The sequence below is a fragment of the Dermochelys coriacea genome, chromosome 2 (assembly GCF_009764565.3).
Source record: "Dermochelys coriacea isolate rDerCor1 chromosome 2, rDerCor1.pri.v4, whole genome shotgun sequence".
NCBI classification, from domain to species: domain Eukaryota; kingdom Metazoa; phylum Chordata; order Testudines; family Dermochelyidae; genus Dermochelys; species Dermochelys coriacea.
The window spans coordinates 186,460,902-186,475,288 of record NC_050069.1 but is presented as its reverse complement, the minus strand read 5'-3'; the positions used below and the strand labels follow the sequence as shown (position 1 = coordinate 186,475,288).

At 36.6% G+C, this 14,387-nt stretch overlaps 2 protein-coding genes across 46 annotated transcripts in view; one reads left to right on the top strand and one right to left on the bottom strand.

Annotated features, from left to right (window-relative positions):
* The window catches only part of CLASP2 (cytoplasmic linker associated protein 2), a 274,460-nt gene that overhangs the window by 200,486 nt on the left and 59,587 nt on the right, over positions 1 to 14,387 (bottom strand). Inside the window, exon 1 of one of the 45 annotated variants that reach the window (XM_043508834.1) lies at positions 8,406 to 10,139. The exons of the other annotated variants lie outside the window; for them this stretch is intronic. Within the exon in view, the coding sequence (XP_043364769.1) occupies positions 8,406 to 8,421 (16 nt within the window). The 5' untranslated portion in view covers positions 8,422 to 10,139. Of the gene's footprint in view, positions 1 to 8,405; positions 10,140 to 14,387 lie in introns of those variants that run through there. 45 annotated transcript variants of the gene reach the window in all.
* FBXL2 (F-box and leucine rich repeat protein 2) overlaps positions 1 to 14,387 on the top strand; it is a 463,505-nt gene that overhangs the window by 429,095 nt on the left and 20,023 nt on the right. The gene's annotated exons all lie outside the window — the stretch shown is intronic.

The following is a 14,387-nucleotide window of genomic DNA, read 5'->3' as shown; positions in this document are numbered from 1 at the left end:
GGCCCAAGGGAGGCCCTATTCTGAGGAACTCTTGGTCAAAAATCTAAACAAAGTCACCTTCCCCAGATAGCAACTGAGTATAAGTGTTATTTTCTACTGTGGTTATGTAATTTAATTCTGAAAACCTGAATGGCTAATATGACCAACCTTTCTGCTTTTCTGTTTACTGAATCATAGACCAATACTATTTTTGTCTTCTTATACATCCTACACTATTAGCTCTGTTAAGGATAAAACTTCACCTTTGTGAACATAAAAAGTAAAACTATAGAACTAAATTAAATTTTCAACTCCTTTTTTTCCCAGGAGTTAAGCAGTCAAAATTAAAAGACCCCTAAGAAAGGTGATATGGGCTATCAGTTAATCAGTTGCTTAACGAAGGTTTGTTTTATACCCTATCTTTCTTATACCACTCTATATACAGGGATTTTCAGACTAAGGCCTAATCTACACTAAAAAGTTTGGCTTTATAGATAGCTGGAAAAACCCTCCAAGTGTAGGTGAAGCTGATATTGGCAGAAAAGACAAGACAAGACAAAGACAGCATTTTTGCCAATACAGATTATACCAATTTGGTAAGTGAAATAAACTACACTGACTAAAGCACTTTTATACCAGTATATCTGCATCTACATGAAGGCTTTTGCCAGCATACAAATGTTGCAAAAAACCCCCACACTTCTAGCTAACATTGTTATGCCAGCAAAAGTTTCTAGTCTAAACATGGCCTAAAGCACACCAGTACAATTCCCACTGAAAGATGCCGAACAGTTCAGGCTCTAGTTAACTATTCCCAAACCCAGTCCCTCTTCCCAAAAAACATCAATAGTCTAAGATTCTTTGGGTTTGTTTGTTTAAATGAATAGAAAAATTTTAAATGTGTAATTTTTTAATTATTTGTAAAGACTTTTTGGTTAACATATATTGCCATCATTTTTAAAAATGAAAGCTAAAAGACAGAAGAAAACATGCCAATGGCCACAAAAATGCCACCATATGTGTTGCAAACTTGAGACTATTTAAATATTTACTGGTTCATAAATTACCATTACCTGTTTTAGACACACACAAAGTTTTTTTAAAAAATGTGTCTTAAAAGACTACAAGGACTTGTTCTGCAAAGGAAGCTATTACAGAATGGACAATTTTTGCTATTTCCATAGCAACTTGTATGCTATTTTGTCTGTTTGGGGGTGGTGGGGATGTTCTATAAAAGCCATACAAAATCCTGTACTCAATCCTTTAAAGCTAAAATACTTCTAAAGTAATCACGTAGTACGTTCAGTGGAGTTTATGGCTCAGACAGGCAAAGTTGTAAAGAATTTTCACACCTAAACAAGGTATTCTAAATTGATCTATATCAATAAGGACTAAGGGGTCTTACCATCTGATTATTCGATAACTGGGACACTGTATAATAATGGGGAGGCTTGTGAGCTACTCTTATTTCTTAGATCATAAACTACCAGCCTTGCCTTTACACAGCAACTACACAGCTGGTCAGAAGCAAGGCCACTTGAAACAAGTGTCACAGAAAATCCATGCTAGCGTGTGGATGTGGGTTCTCTCTCCATAGATTTGTGGAATTTCCCATGTTTTCTTCAAAATTTAACATATGTTCCTATCCTAAAATGTTATTTAATCTCAACAGCAATTTCTTCCTCAACAGATTTGCTCCTTAGTTCTGTACAGCTAGAAAGTTATTGGAGACTGAGCTGGGCCAAACTTCTCTCATCCCATTGGGGTTCCACAAATATAACTGGAGGGCAGAACATGGCTCATAGAAACACTATTGCTGTAGATTATACATGCGTCAAACAATAGCTGTCAACTTTCAGATCTCATATTCAGTTTGCAGGGTTAGCTGTTCAAAATAATCAGATTATATTTTGAAAACAGAGTAAATTTCATATGAAAGTCACTAAAAGAAATAGCAATGCCCCAACACCATTTTTACTGTTATTTTGCACTTAAAATATAAGTTTCTTGTCATTCCAGTGGCTAAAAAGGACTATTAAACCGGATTTACATTCTGCCTTGGTGAGACGGCAGGTAGAAACACTAGCTTTAGAAAAGTCTGACCTGCCCCATTTTATATAATGAGTGTTGATTTTGTTACCTCATAATAACCATTTAAAACTCAAAATTAGCTATTTCACTGCTGGTAATCTCTGCTAGAGGTATCTAGATGGTACACATCAGTGTGGCTAAATTAATTGAAAAAAATATTTCACTGGAATAAGGTAAATTTTAAAATACAAATATAGAGAATGCTGTAACATGTATACGGTGTGTTGTCAACCCTCCTTCCCCCCAAGTACTCTGGAAAGGAGGAGGATCATCTAAGAGCACTATAAACTTGCCAGAAGGAGGAGATGGAAAGAGATACAGGAATTACAAGGTTTCATAGTAGCAGCCGTGTTAGTCTGTATTCGCAAAAAGAAAAGGAGTACTTGTGGCACCTTAGAGACTAACAAATTTATTAGAGCATAAGCTTTCGTGAGCTACAGCGAGCTGTAGCTCACGAAAGCTTATGCTCTAATAAATTTGTTAGTCTCTAAGGTGCCACAAGTACTCCTTTTCTTTTAGGAATTACAAGGTCTCTGCAGGAAAATTTTGGGGAGGAAAACAAAAGCTGTCTGAGTTGAGGTTGTTTTTTTAAACACGACAAGATCAAAATATATAAATTTTATTTAGAAGTTACTCAAATACATAGTTTTTGAAGGAAGTAGTTTTTTGTATGTGCTTTGAGTTAATTTGCTTTAAAAATGCTGCAGATTTCTCCCAATTCCAGTTGCCCTAGTTTTACATCACCACTTACATATTGTACTAGAGAGAATAATTAAACGGCTCCAATTATAATAGATAAAAGCTTAAACTTAAGTAGGCCCTACCTATAGAAGATGTATTTTGCATGAACCATTTCCTATTCTGCTCTAATATCCTCAACTATTTTTTTTTTTATTAAAAGGGTGAGATACAGAGCAAAACAGATTTTTTCCAAGTTTTTGAAAATTAAAGCTTTGAAATAAACATGGATGTTTTAAAGCTAGAAAAGATGCTAAATAAGGTGAGCAGAAATTAAAAATTTTTCTCCCCATATAATTTGGCGTAAATTTTCAGAAGTGACTAGTTCTTTTCAATGTCCAACTAGACTCACCTTAATGTGGCCTGATTTTCAGAGGATGAGTGTTCAGCGCAATGAAAAAGCAGACTAGAAAACTGACAGCAGAAACAAGGATTTGCCAGAATATTTTAGAAACCTCTAGTTCGGTCAGGTTCCACTGTGTTTTAAAAAAATACACACCTCAGGAATAAGAAAGATGCTGACTACTCTTATATTCTAGCCCTGTGCTCTTTGCAACATTTCTAGAAGAGAGGTTCCTCAGCGCATGCCATTCTGTCCCACCTGCCTTTCTCTCAACATACATACTGATAAGTGTTCTTCTTGCTATACAACTTGTAAATTTACCCTCTGAATGAGATGGTTAAGGACTTGAGAATAGGGGAAATTTTTCAAACAAAGCCACAGAATTAACTGAGGGATTTCCCCACTATTTTTATCCTTTTTATTTATTTAAATACAATTCCTGTGCAACTTAGTGTTTCCATAGATAGGAATAAGTAGCATTTGTGATAAAGAATTAAGCGTTTAATTCACTCATCAATAAATCTTGTATTTAAAACATTACATATACACACCAAAATCAATGATTTTGAATTAGTCTAATTCCAGAAAGATTGTTTACACTTTTATAGTATTCTGAATAATTTCCCTCACTGTATCAAAATACAAATGTTTTAAGCCTGGAGCTATGGGAACTTGTCAGAATACATTTTCCTTTTTCTTCCAGTTACTTTGCTACTCAGGGTATAATTATTGATTATATATAAAAAATTAGAAAAAGGAAGAAGTTACATTCATATTAATATTTGTAAATGGATATGCTTATTTGTTCAATAATTATTTCTAACTAAAATTTTAGCTCAATAAGTCTTCATACTACCTTTGGTCTCATTTACACCACACTTTTTTCCTTCAAGTTCATACACTGTTGCTAGCAACTGTAGGTGCCTTAGTATAGTCAAGGTGCCAGCAGCAACCAGCATTCCAATCATGAGATTGATCCTTGTTCCATTAGAGTCAATGGGAGTTTTTCTTCTAACTTGTACTCAAGTAGGATCAAACCTGATGTCATCCAGACCTGCCCTGCCGCTCTAGATAGGATGGTTCAAATGCCAGCCACCTTGGAGCCTTTTACAACATTAGTGCTTCCAGCATTGCTAACACTGAGGGAGCTGCAGCAGTGGTAGCAATGGAAGGATATTTTAGGGAAAAAACTAGTGTGTAAGCACTATTAACATGTGTGGGGCAGGGGTGGAGGGGAGAGTGGGGTAGGGAACACCATGTTTATAAAAGAACTGAACAAGAGATTATTACACCCCTCTTTCACATAAAGTGAAATCTGTTGTCTGGGAACTGACTTCTCTCCAAATGAAATAACTTCTAGGCTATGTCCATTTTTGATGTGCATTCCCATTGGATGCTTTTTAAAAATTACAATAAAATCTTCTAATATATGTAAAGCTACATAAATCTTTAATGTAAAATATTTACAACCAGAAATAAAATATCATTAAACTGTACAGCATCCAAATTTTACAGAAAGCAGTAAATCAGATTAAGGACTTACTAAAGTCACAGCTGTTTAAGAAAGAATGTCAGGGAACAGTAAGAGATAACTGCACATGTGCTCTAGGATTACGTATGTATTAATGCAATAATATTTTTAAAAGTAGGGAAAAGCATATATTGTTACATATATTTCAAGTATATTTAGTTAGATTTAAAGGTAAATTTCCATATTCCCCAAACCAATTGTGCATACACTTACTTTATACTCAGAGATCATACATTCTGGCATGTGACAACTGGTAAAAGTTAACACTGAAGTACCTTGTAAGTAAGAAGGAATTCTATTAAGAAATCCCATTGATCAGCAGGTACATTTCCCCTTATATTTTAATTCTTTTGTGTGGCACAACAATAAAAAGTAAAGTATAATAAAAATACATTAGAGTGGACAAGTCTGTTCTCTCAAATCTGATTATGTTTTTAGATAGTACAATATGTCTGACCTATTATCTGAGGAAAATCAGAGTGCGGCTTTAATCCTCTCCCCGCTTTCACAGATCTAATTTTATCTGTGAATGAACTTTTATCCATATCCCAATTTTTCTGTTCAAATCTGAGCAAGGCAGCCCAGTGCCTTTGAAATGACAAAAACTATTGCACTAATTAGCAGCAACAATGTGACAAAACCTTGACGAAACCACTGAGTTACAATCTAGGAAGAAGGGTGTGTACCACCCTAAACTGATGATGTAGTACACAACAAGTATATTAGCTACATACTAAAAGCCCTAATCTGGTTACCAGCAGATAAAGACAGACAGCTGCATTATCCTCTTCAAGCAACAGCTCACAAAAGAAATCCAGTGCCAAAAACAGTTCTTGACTTATTCTCCTCAGCAGCCTCAGAATCTGATTTTCAAAGCAATCATGCACCTACAACCACCTAAATATGTGAAATGCCTTCAGAAATAAGACACAATGTTATTGTCACGCTGGCACTCTTTCAATACACTGAAAATTGAAACATTTATGTTGTCTGAGATGCACTGTAATTTTTTTTTTTTAGCTTTGCATACAAACAAAACACTGGAGAGCTTGAGACAACTGACTTGAAAGTAAATAAACCCCCCTAACTCTTCCTCACATACATTACGGTGATTAGAACTGTAAACGTAAATAAGATTATAGCTCAAAATTTAGTAATCACATATTTTAAATATCCCTTTCTATTTGTATTCTGGGGAAAACTGCAGAATTGCCAAAAACCTACTACAATAAGCCAGATTGCCCACCAAAGATTCATTTCTGAAATATCAGTATCCCCACATAAAATTTGTAAGATAATCACCTTACTTTTACAATATATCTATAGCTGAACTTTAATATCAGATATCACAGGGTTTGCTTTTAATCCAATTTGAAGCTGATTCAACAGCACAAATTCAGGACAGTGAATTTAATAAATATTCTCTGTATTTGTAGAACATTTTCCAGAATTTTAACATAGGTCTTCACAAATTTCAAATAAACAAAATCAATATTCCGACTGACTTAGTGAAATATATTTCCTTCTCTTTCTTACAAAAGAAAAAAAGTTTATATTCTGTAGCATGAGGATTTAAAACCAGGATTATATTTAGTTTCTTAAAAATATATTTGAAGTGTTTACTAGCCTGTAGGCAGAGGTTATCTAGAACACACAAAACCAACATGGCAAAATTTAAATTTAAATTATTAAAAAGGATCAAGTTTACTGCACAGTTACAAATGTTTTCTTTATCCTAATCATTCCACTAAGCAATATCAGAAGACTGAATTCCTCATAAATGTATGAAGCAGTACATTTAAGCAAGACAAACTGCTACATATTCATCCTACACATTGTTAATTGTATCTGACATTATTGCTCAAAGCTCCTACACAGAATGTCAGCTGTCTGCTTGAACAGTACTTTGTTCTTAGTTCTTGTGTTAATGACAAATTAATTTATACAGAAAAGAGCTCCACAACCACCCCCAACTCTAAAAACCTGCATTCATCATAGAGCTGCAAAAATCCTATAGCCTTGTTGAGGGAATATGGTTATTTGTTAACATGCTCCGGCTTGTGCCCTTGAACTGTAAGTTACCACAAACCATTTTTATAATATGCATGAGAGATACCTTACATGAAAAACAAATATAATAGAGGTACATCATATAAAAACCTGAGTGAAACTGTTTACAATCTGTTGAGTTCCATAAATAAATCCATGATCTTTTTCTGAGGAAAATAATGGAGCTTGCCGGTGTTACAGAAAAGAAGTAAAACAGCAGTGTTTAAAGGTCAAAATCAATTTGAATCAATGGTGTGGGGACAGAGGGAGAGGAAGTGTCCCTCATGCTCAAGAAAAAAAAAATCTAACAAGTGTAACTGGAATAGTTTTTCTTTTATGTTAAGTAATAGACAATATTTCTAGAAATATAATACAGACATTTTAACTGCTATTCTGATTGCAATACTGTACTAGCTGAAAGGGTGAATATCAAAAAGCTCAAATTCTACAGAAAACTTTCAGGGTGATTTAGAAAAGGAAAACATCTCTTTCAGGATTCACATGTAGACTTTTAGCAAGATTACAGTATAAGCTTGTCTTCTAAGACGATTTTTTAGACGTATACATATGCATATTCACACATAGAACCACATAAATATTTAAATTAAATTTGAGTATTAAGTTATAAAAATTTATTGTAAGTCAGATAAACCTTTTAAAAGTATGTCTGAACAATTAGAAGAAGGTTACCAAGGCTATCCAGTTATACAACCACCTGAGGAAAAACTGCAAAAGTAAAAGCCAAGCAATGCCACATTTTTATCCACATGCACTATATCTAATCAAAGTATAACCAGCTTATTGCATCTGTCTTGTAATACTGGTCCATTCATAATGGTTTATGTAACAATGCTATTATAGCTGAAGAAAATACAACAGCACTTGCCACTTATTTCCTGTATTTATATTTTAGCTCTAAAAGTAAACCATTGGTTTGGTTATGTTTTTTTCTTCTCTTTTTACATCTTTTTTATTAACACACTAGATTCAGCAGATGTCACCCAGTTCTCTTAAGATAAACACTTAGGTAGTAGCATTTTTTCTATTTGTTGGACAGAAGTGTCAACACAAAATGCACATGGGAAACATTTAACCTATTTAAAATAACTATTCCAATTACAGAAAATGCCACAAAAGTCCAAAAACCTGATTTTAAAATAAAAATTTACCAAAATAGTTTATTAAGGTTAAAATTTTTAGTGTCTAAAGAAACCCTTTAGGTGTTTGTATTATCCTGCATGATGAGACTTCAGCTGATGTTAAGCACATCAGGATAAGATGTCAACCTGCATACTGAAGACTTTGATGCACTTAATATGGTCAAACCTTGCTTCAAAGGAATCAGTTTTTGCTCCAGAAGCTGTCTTCTCACTATAAAGCATTTGGATATTTCTCCATCATTTGCATACACACGACACATCCTCTTCAGCCCCATTCTCCCTGACCACCACACAAAATAATGACATACTTGAGTATTTGGCTTGCAAATCAAATTGCTATTCTCTATTTTATTAGTTTAAATACACTAAAAATGGCAAAGCTACAAAAAAAAAATTAGTCCACAGAAAACATACATTAGTATTTGTCCAAAATATTTTAAAGATTAAAAGGTGGTTTCAGCTAACACAAGCATACACAAAAAGTGGACATGTATAACCATAAAATCTTACTCACCATCCCCAACAGCCATTATACAATTTAGATGCTACTGGGAGCTTTCTGAATGAACCAATAGATCAAGTAACAGCAACTATATGAGTGACTGTAGGTGCCTGCGCCACCCTCAATCCAGTGCAGCATAAAGACAGAGTACTGTGTGACCCTGTCAGATCTGCAGTTCTATGCTGCAATAGCCAACAGCTGCTACACCATTTCAAAATACAAGTCCTACCTCTTGCAGAAAACCGCTTTCAAACTAGCATATCCAGTATCATTCTATCTTAAACAATAATGGTGCACAGACTGGTAGATTTTGGTTCTTTTTTTCCTCCACTATACGAAGGGTCTGGCCTGTTTTTTATTTAAATAAATCTCTCATGGCCAACGAACCTTGTCCCATAGAAAGCATTTAATGAAATCATCAAAACACAAGGCATGTGTTCAGTAATCACTTTCTGAATCTACTCCCTAAAGATGCCTTTGCAGTCAGTGACCATCACATGATCCGATAGATTATCTGATTTGCATCTTTTAAAAGACATTTTTATCCCTTTATAATTATCTTTTACTATTTACAAATAGAAAACAAAGCAGCACACAAATAATATTCCAAATCTTCTCAATTAACCTCTTATTGTGTAAAAACATTTTGGTTGCTGTAAACAAATCACGTCAAAGGCAGTTTGTCAAAGGCTTTTCTGTGTGCACAAAAGCTGCGTCACATTAAGCAAGAATTGCTTCTGGTGGAGACAGACAGAAATTCAATTAACCATGCAGCTGCAGAGAGTCTGTAATATACCTTTTGTCAAAAAGAAACAAAACAGTTTTAATTTTCCAGGACCATACAGACAGACAAGTACTTCCTAGCAGGAAAGATCAAAAATGCATACAAATCTGTCTCCATGCAGGAAGAATATAGCTATTTGTTTCCTTATTTACAAGAACGCCACTTCACGCTACTCAACTACATACAAAGAAAAAACAATCCGATTTTTACAAAAATTTGTGCCCAAAAAAAAGATACAAGATTCTTCTAATTTGATATGGAAGTCCCTTTATTAAAATAGGCATTTTTAAGATGACAATTTACAAACTTTTTTTTTTTTTTTTTAAGCAAAAGGCTTTAAGAGATATATGCACAACAATCTAAATCTGGGGCATTCAAATCTACTTGAAACGTAAGAAAATCTTTCCCTTTCTTTTCAAATGAGACCTGCAACCGATTGCTCGTTCCCACTTGATGCATATAGACTGCAACGCTGTCACATCTACCAAAGAAGTCTACTGGAAAAGTGAGTTATTTCCACTTATTTTCCTTAGCTATTTTTTAATATTCTTACATTCCATATTACATAATATAAGAATATAGGTATAAAGAGTGTAATATTTAAAAAAAGTTGTAAATGTGTAAGTAGTTAACGGTACACAACCTATTTTTTTTTTAAACAAAAACTGACCCCAACACACACCCAATTTGTTTCCTATGGCATGGTAGACAAACCTAAAAAAAGAGGTGCTTCAAGTGTAATATGCATTTAACTGCGGAATAATTTTAAATATCTCAAATATGAAAGGAGGGGCACTGATTTGCTGAGGACAGTTCTGAGCAATTTCAATTAAAATTACATCAGTGAGAGGTGCAGGTATCCAGCAACTCTGGAAGAAAAAAAATTCAGGCCAAGGGTCTTTTTTTATATTTTGTCACCGTGTTACATTGCTAATATCTTGCCGATCAATAGTTTTTGTTGCCTAAAACTATTAGCTAGCTAGGACAACAACAATGAAAACTAAAAATCACATGACTACCTCTTGGCCACTTGGATTGTGTTTGCTAGTCATAAAATGAATGTAATAATTTATACCACATATATAGCCATGACAAGAAGAAAAGGAGTACTCGAGGCACCTTAGAAACTAAAATTTATTTTAGCATAAGCTTTTGTGAGCTACAGCTCACTTCATCAGATGATAGTCTCAGCAAATGCCTATATTTCCCAAACCTTTATATAAATGCATTTTGTACCACATTTGGGAGCTTTGCAAATATCAATAACATCAATGCTTCCACAGCAACTATACTTACAGGGAGAAACACAGGAAAATTGTGATGTGAGATACTATAAAGTTTTTATTGACACTTGTTTGGAAAAACCTATATAACTCATCCATCGCCTCTCCTCTCATATCTGTCCTAAAATTGTAATACAGAAAGCTTTAACATACCACCTCATACTATCACATTTTATTTTTATAAAATGGGTATTATGAGTGGAGACATGCTATTAAGTGGGATAACTGCAAAGACTGTGTCTAGACAGCCAATTCAGATTACCCTCAAATCTTTTCGCCCACTGAAGAGGAGAAAGAATAGAGAACGTTAAGTTGGGTTTGTTTGTTTTTTTAAAATTACTTTAACTTTAATTCCCTCTTCCCAACATTTACATTTCCCAACTAGAAGTCTGTCAGATCCTGAAAGAAATCATATTTACAAACCTCAGCCAGCAGAACAAGTGTTCTAACAGCTCTAGTGTTGGCTGCCACTCCTGTTTCCATGGAAATGGTCAATTATTCGCTGAAAATGGGGAGGTGCTTTAAATCACCTTCCCCGGCTTGAAGCAATACAACATTGATTTCCATGGGAATGAAGGAGAGTAAAAGCAGGCAATAAACCTATGAGTTGGTATAACTGACAAAAACTTACACCACCATTAAGTATTAAGCACAAAACTGCAATATTAATACTACAAATGTAAACAAAAACCCAAATCACAAAGGTAAAGGTTTTCATAGTAGCTAATTCATCCATATTATACATGCTGCAGAAAAGATGCTTATTTCTATCACCTACCAAATAGCTGACTGACAGAAGATAGGAAAGAAACCACTGAATGATTGCAGTACTACTGGAGGCATAGCCAGGAAAAGAAAAGCTCAGTTGAAGACAGAATGAATGGTACAACATCAGTTAAGGTTGGAGACAAGTGGGATCAAGACCCTTGATAAAAGCAAACACACTATACATCCCTGCCTTGGCTCTCTTGCTAGTCTATGCAATACCTTCCATTCTTCCCTTCCTTCCCTTGGCTTTTGAGACTCCGTTCTTTTACCCCAATTATTGCTCCTTCACTGCCCGTTTCAGTGGGTCCTCCTCAACTCTCTCACCTCACATGAGGATCCCACATAATTCTGTCCATGGTCCACTCCTCTTCTCCTGCTACATCCTTTCCCTTAGTGATTTCACCTCTTCACATGTCTGATTGTTGCCTTTACGTCATTAAACTTGTCATCCTCCTCCTATCTCTCTCTGTCCAAAATCCCCCATCTTGGCTTCTATATAATTCTTCTGAATCATAGCATCAATTTAAAGTTAACAAAATCAGAACTTCATTTATCCACAAAACCCTCTCTGCCTCTCTTCACCATTGACTTCACCACAACACCCATCTTTGAAACAGAAAAGGTGTGGATTGAAATTATATAAGTTATTCAGTGCAAGGGCATGTGAGAACACTTATTCTGGAATCAGAGTGGCTAGTGTCAACACAGACTTGTACTGAAATAACTACGTAATTTCACATCTTTTGTTATTCTGGTGCAAATTTTTGTGTAGACCAGGCCTCACATTACTTTTTTAGGCTAGCAATTGGGTTAGGGTGGTTGAAACTGATGCTATCAGATTTTTGCTTTGTTTTTTGTTCTTTTTTTGGAAGGATGGGGAAACAACGTGATAGAGCAGGAGATGAAAGAGAGTTCACATCCACAGCAAAATTATTTTATGTCAGCTCTAACTCTGTTTCTTCTCATTCAATGCAACAGAGATGTTATTTGGTAGAAACATAGCCCATAAGGTTTTAAAAAGGGAAAAGACTAGGGTTATTTATTTGGATTTTTTATGGTTTGATAAAGAAGACCTGTAACATTTTTGAAAAAAAGGTCAGAGGTTCTTAAAGCAAATTTAATTCTACTTTGTTCTTTGAGATGTGGTGTTCACGTCCATTCCAATACCCAACCTCCTACCCCTCTGTTGGAATAGCCAGCAAGAAGGAACTGAGGGGCTGGCAGGTTGGCAGGGCCCTATATCCAGCGCCATAAAGGCGCAACCCCAGGGAGTGCCTGAGCCAATGGATAGTGCTAGGGGGAAAACGTTTTGGCTGCTGTGCACGTGGTGCACACATACCTAATTGGAATGTATATGAATACCACAACTCGAAGAACAGTTACGAGAAGTAACCGTTTTTTAAGACTTATGCACCTTGGTGAAGGATTTTCAGATCCTATGGATGGCAAGTGCTACATGAGTGCAAATTATTACATTCCTTTCAACTCTGTGATCATGGAGGCAAAATCTCTGCATTAAATATATACTTCAGCATATTTCTGGTCATGCCCTAATGTTTTCTTCTCAGTATAGCAGGATTCAGAACTCTGTCGGATGAGGTCTGAGCTTAACCTTGTCCTTATAGAACACCGTGTACAGAAGCTCAGAAGTTAGTGCCTTGAGCTCCAACACTCTGCTGACTGACATTATCGCTACCAGGAATGCCATCTTGTATGAGAGATACAGCAAGGAACATGGCTCCAGCGGTTCGGAGCAGCCCCATCAGTCTGGAAAGGACCAGGTTAAGGTCCCAGGCTGCGACAGACTGTTGTACATGAGAGCAAAGTCTGTCGAGACCCATTAGGAAATGACTCACCATTGGGTTGACAAAGTCCGACCGACCCTGCACACTTGGATGTCCGAGATAGCGGGCAGGTGTACCTTTAATGATGACAGGGTAAGCCCTTTCTGTTTGAGGTGGAGAAGGTAATCCAATATGACAGGTATAGATGCTAGAGTTGGAGATGGAAGGTATTGTGAAGACCAAACTGAGAATCTCTTTCATTTGGCCAGGTTTCCTACTACCAAGGAGGACTTGTTTGGCTGGGTCTGAACATACAAGCTCCGTGGGATTCAGCAATGGAGCTTCCAAGCCGTTAGGTGCAGCAATTCGAGGTTTAGGTGCTGGAGACGGCCATGATCCTGACTTATCAAGTCCGGGAAGAATGGTAAGGTGATTGAGGCTTCCATGGACATTTCCAGGAGAGACGTGTACCAGTGCTGACAGGCCCAGGATGGAGCTATTAATATCACCGAGGCCTCATCCCTCTGAACCTTGAGGAGCACTTTGCGAACCAGAAATAGGGGAGGAAACATGTACAAGAGATGTCCCTTCCAGAGAAGGAGGAACGTGTCCATGATGGAGCTTGGGCTGTGATTCAGGAAGGAGCAAAACTTCAGGCATTTCCTGTTGCGTTGCATGGCAAACAAGTCTATCTGGGGAAACCCCCACTGTTGGAAGACAAGGAGTACTGGTGGCACCTTAGAGACTAACAAATTTATTAGAGCATAAGCTTTCGTGAGCTACAGCTCACTTCATCGGATGCATCGAATGCATCTGATGAAGTGAGCTGTAGCTCACGAAAGCTTATGCTCTAATAAATTTGTTAGTCTCCAAGGTGCCACCAGTACTCCTTTTCTTTTTGCGAATACAGACTAACACGGCTGCTACTCTGAAACCTGTTGGAAGACAGTGTTCGCGACATCCAGGCGCAGGGACCACTCGTGGCCGTGAAAGGACCTGCTGAGACAGTCCGCCAACTCGTTCTGTACTTCAGGGAGATACAATGCCTCCAGGTGTATTAAGTGTGTTATGCAAAAGTCCCACAGTCTGAGGGCTTCCTAGCACAGGGGAGAGGAGCGTGCATCCCAGTCTGTTTATATAAAAAATTGCTGTTGTATTGTTCGTCATAACCGATACACACTTCCCTTCCAGATAAACTTATAACGTTTGGCATGCTAGGTGGACCGCTCTCAGCTCCCTGACGTTGATGTGAAGAGAGAGCTCTGCCTGAGACCCAAGGCCCTGTGTCCTGAGGTCTCCCAAGAGTGCATCCCACCCCAACACTGACATGTCCATCACCAGTGAGAGGGCTAGTTGTGGTCTGGTGAAGGGAACC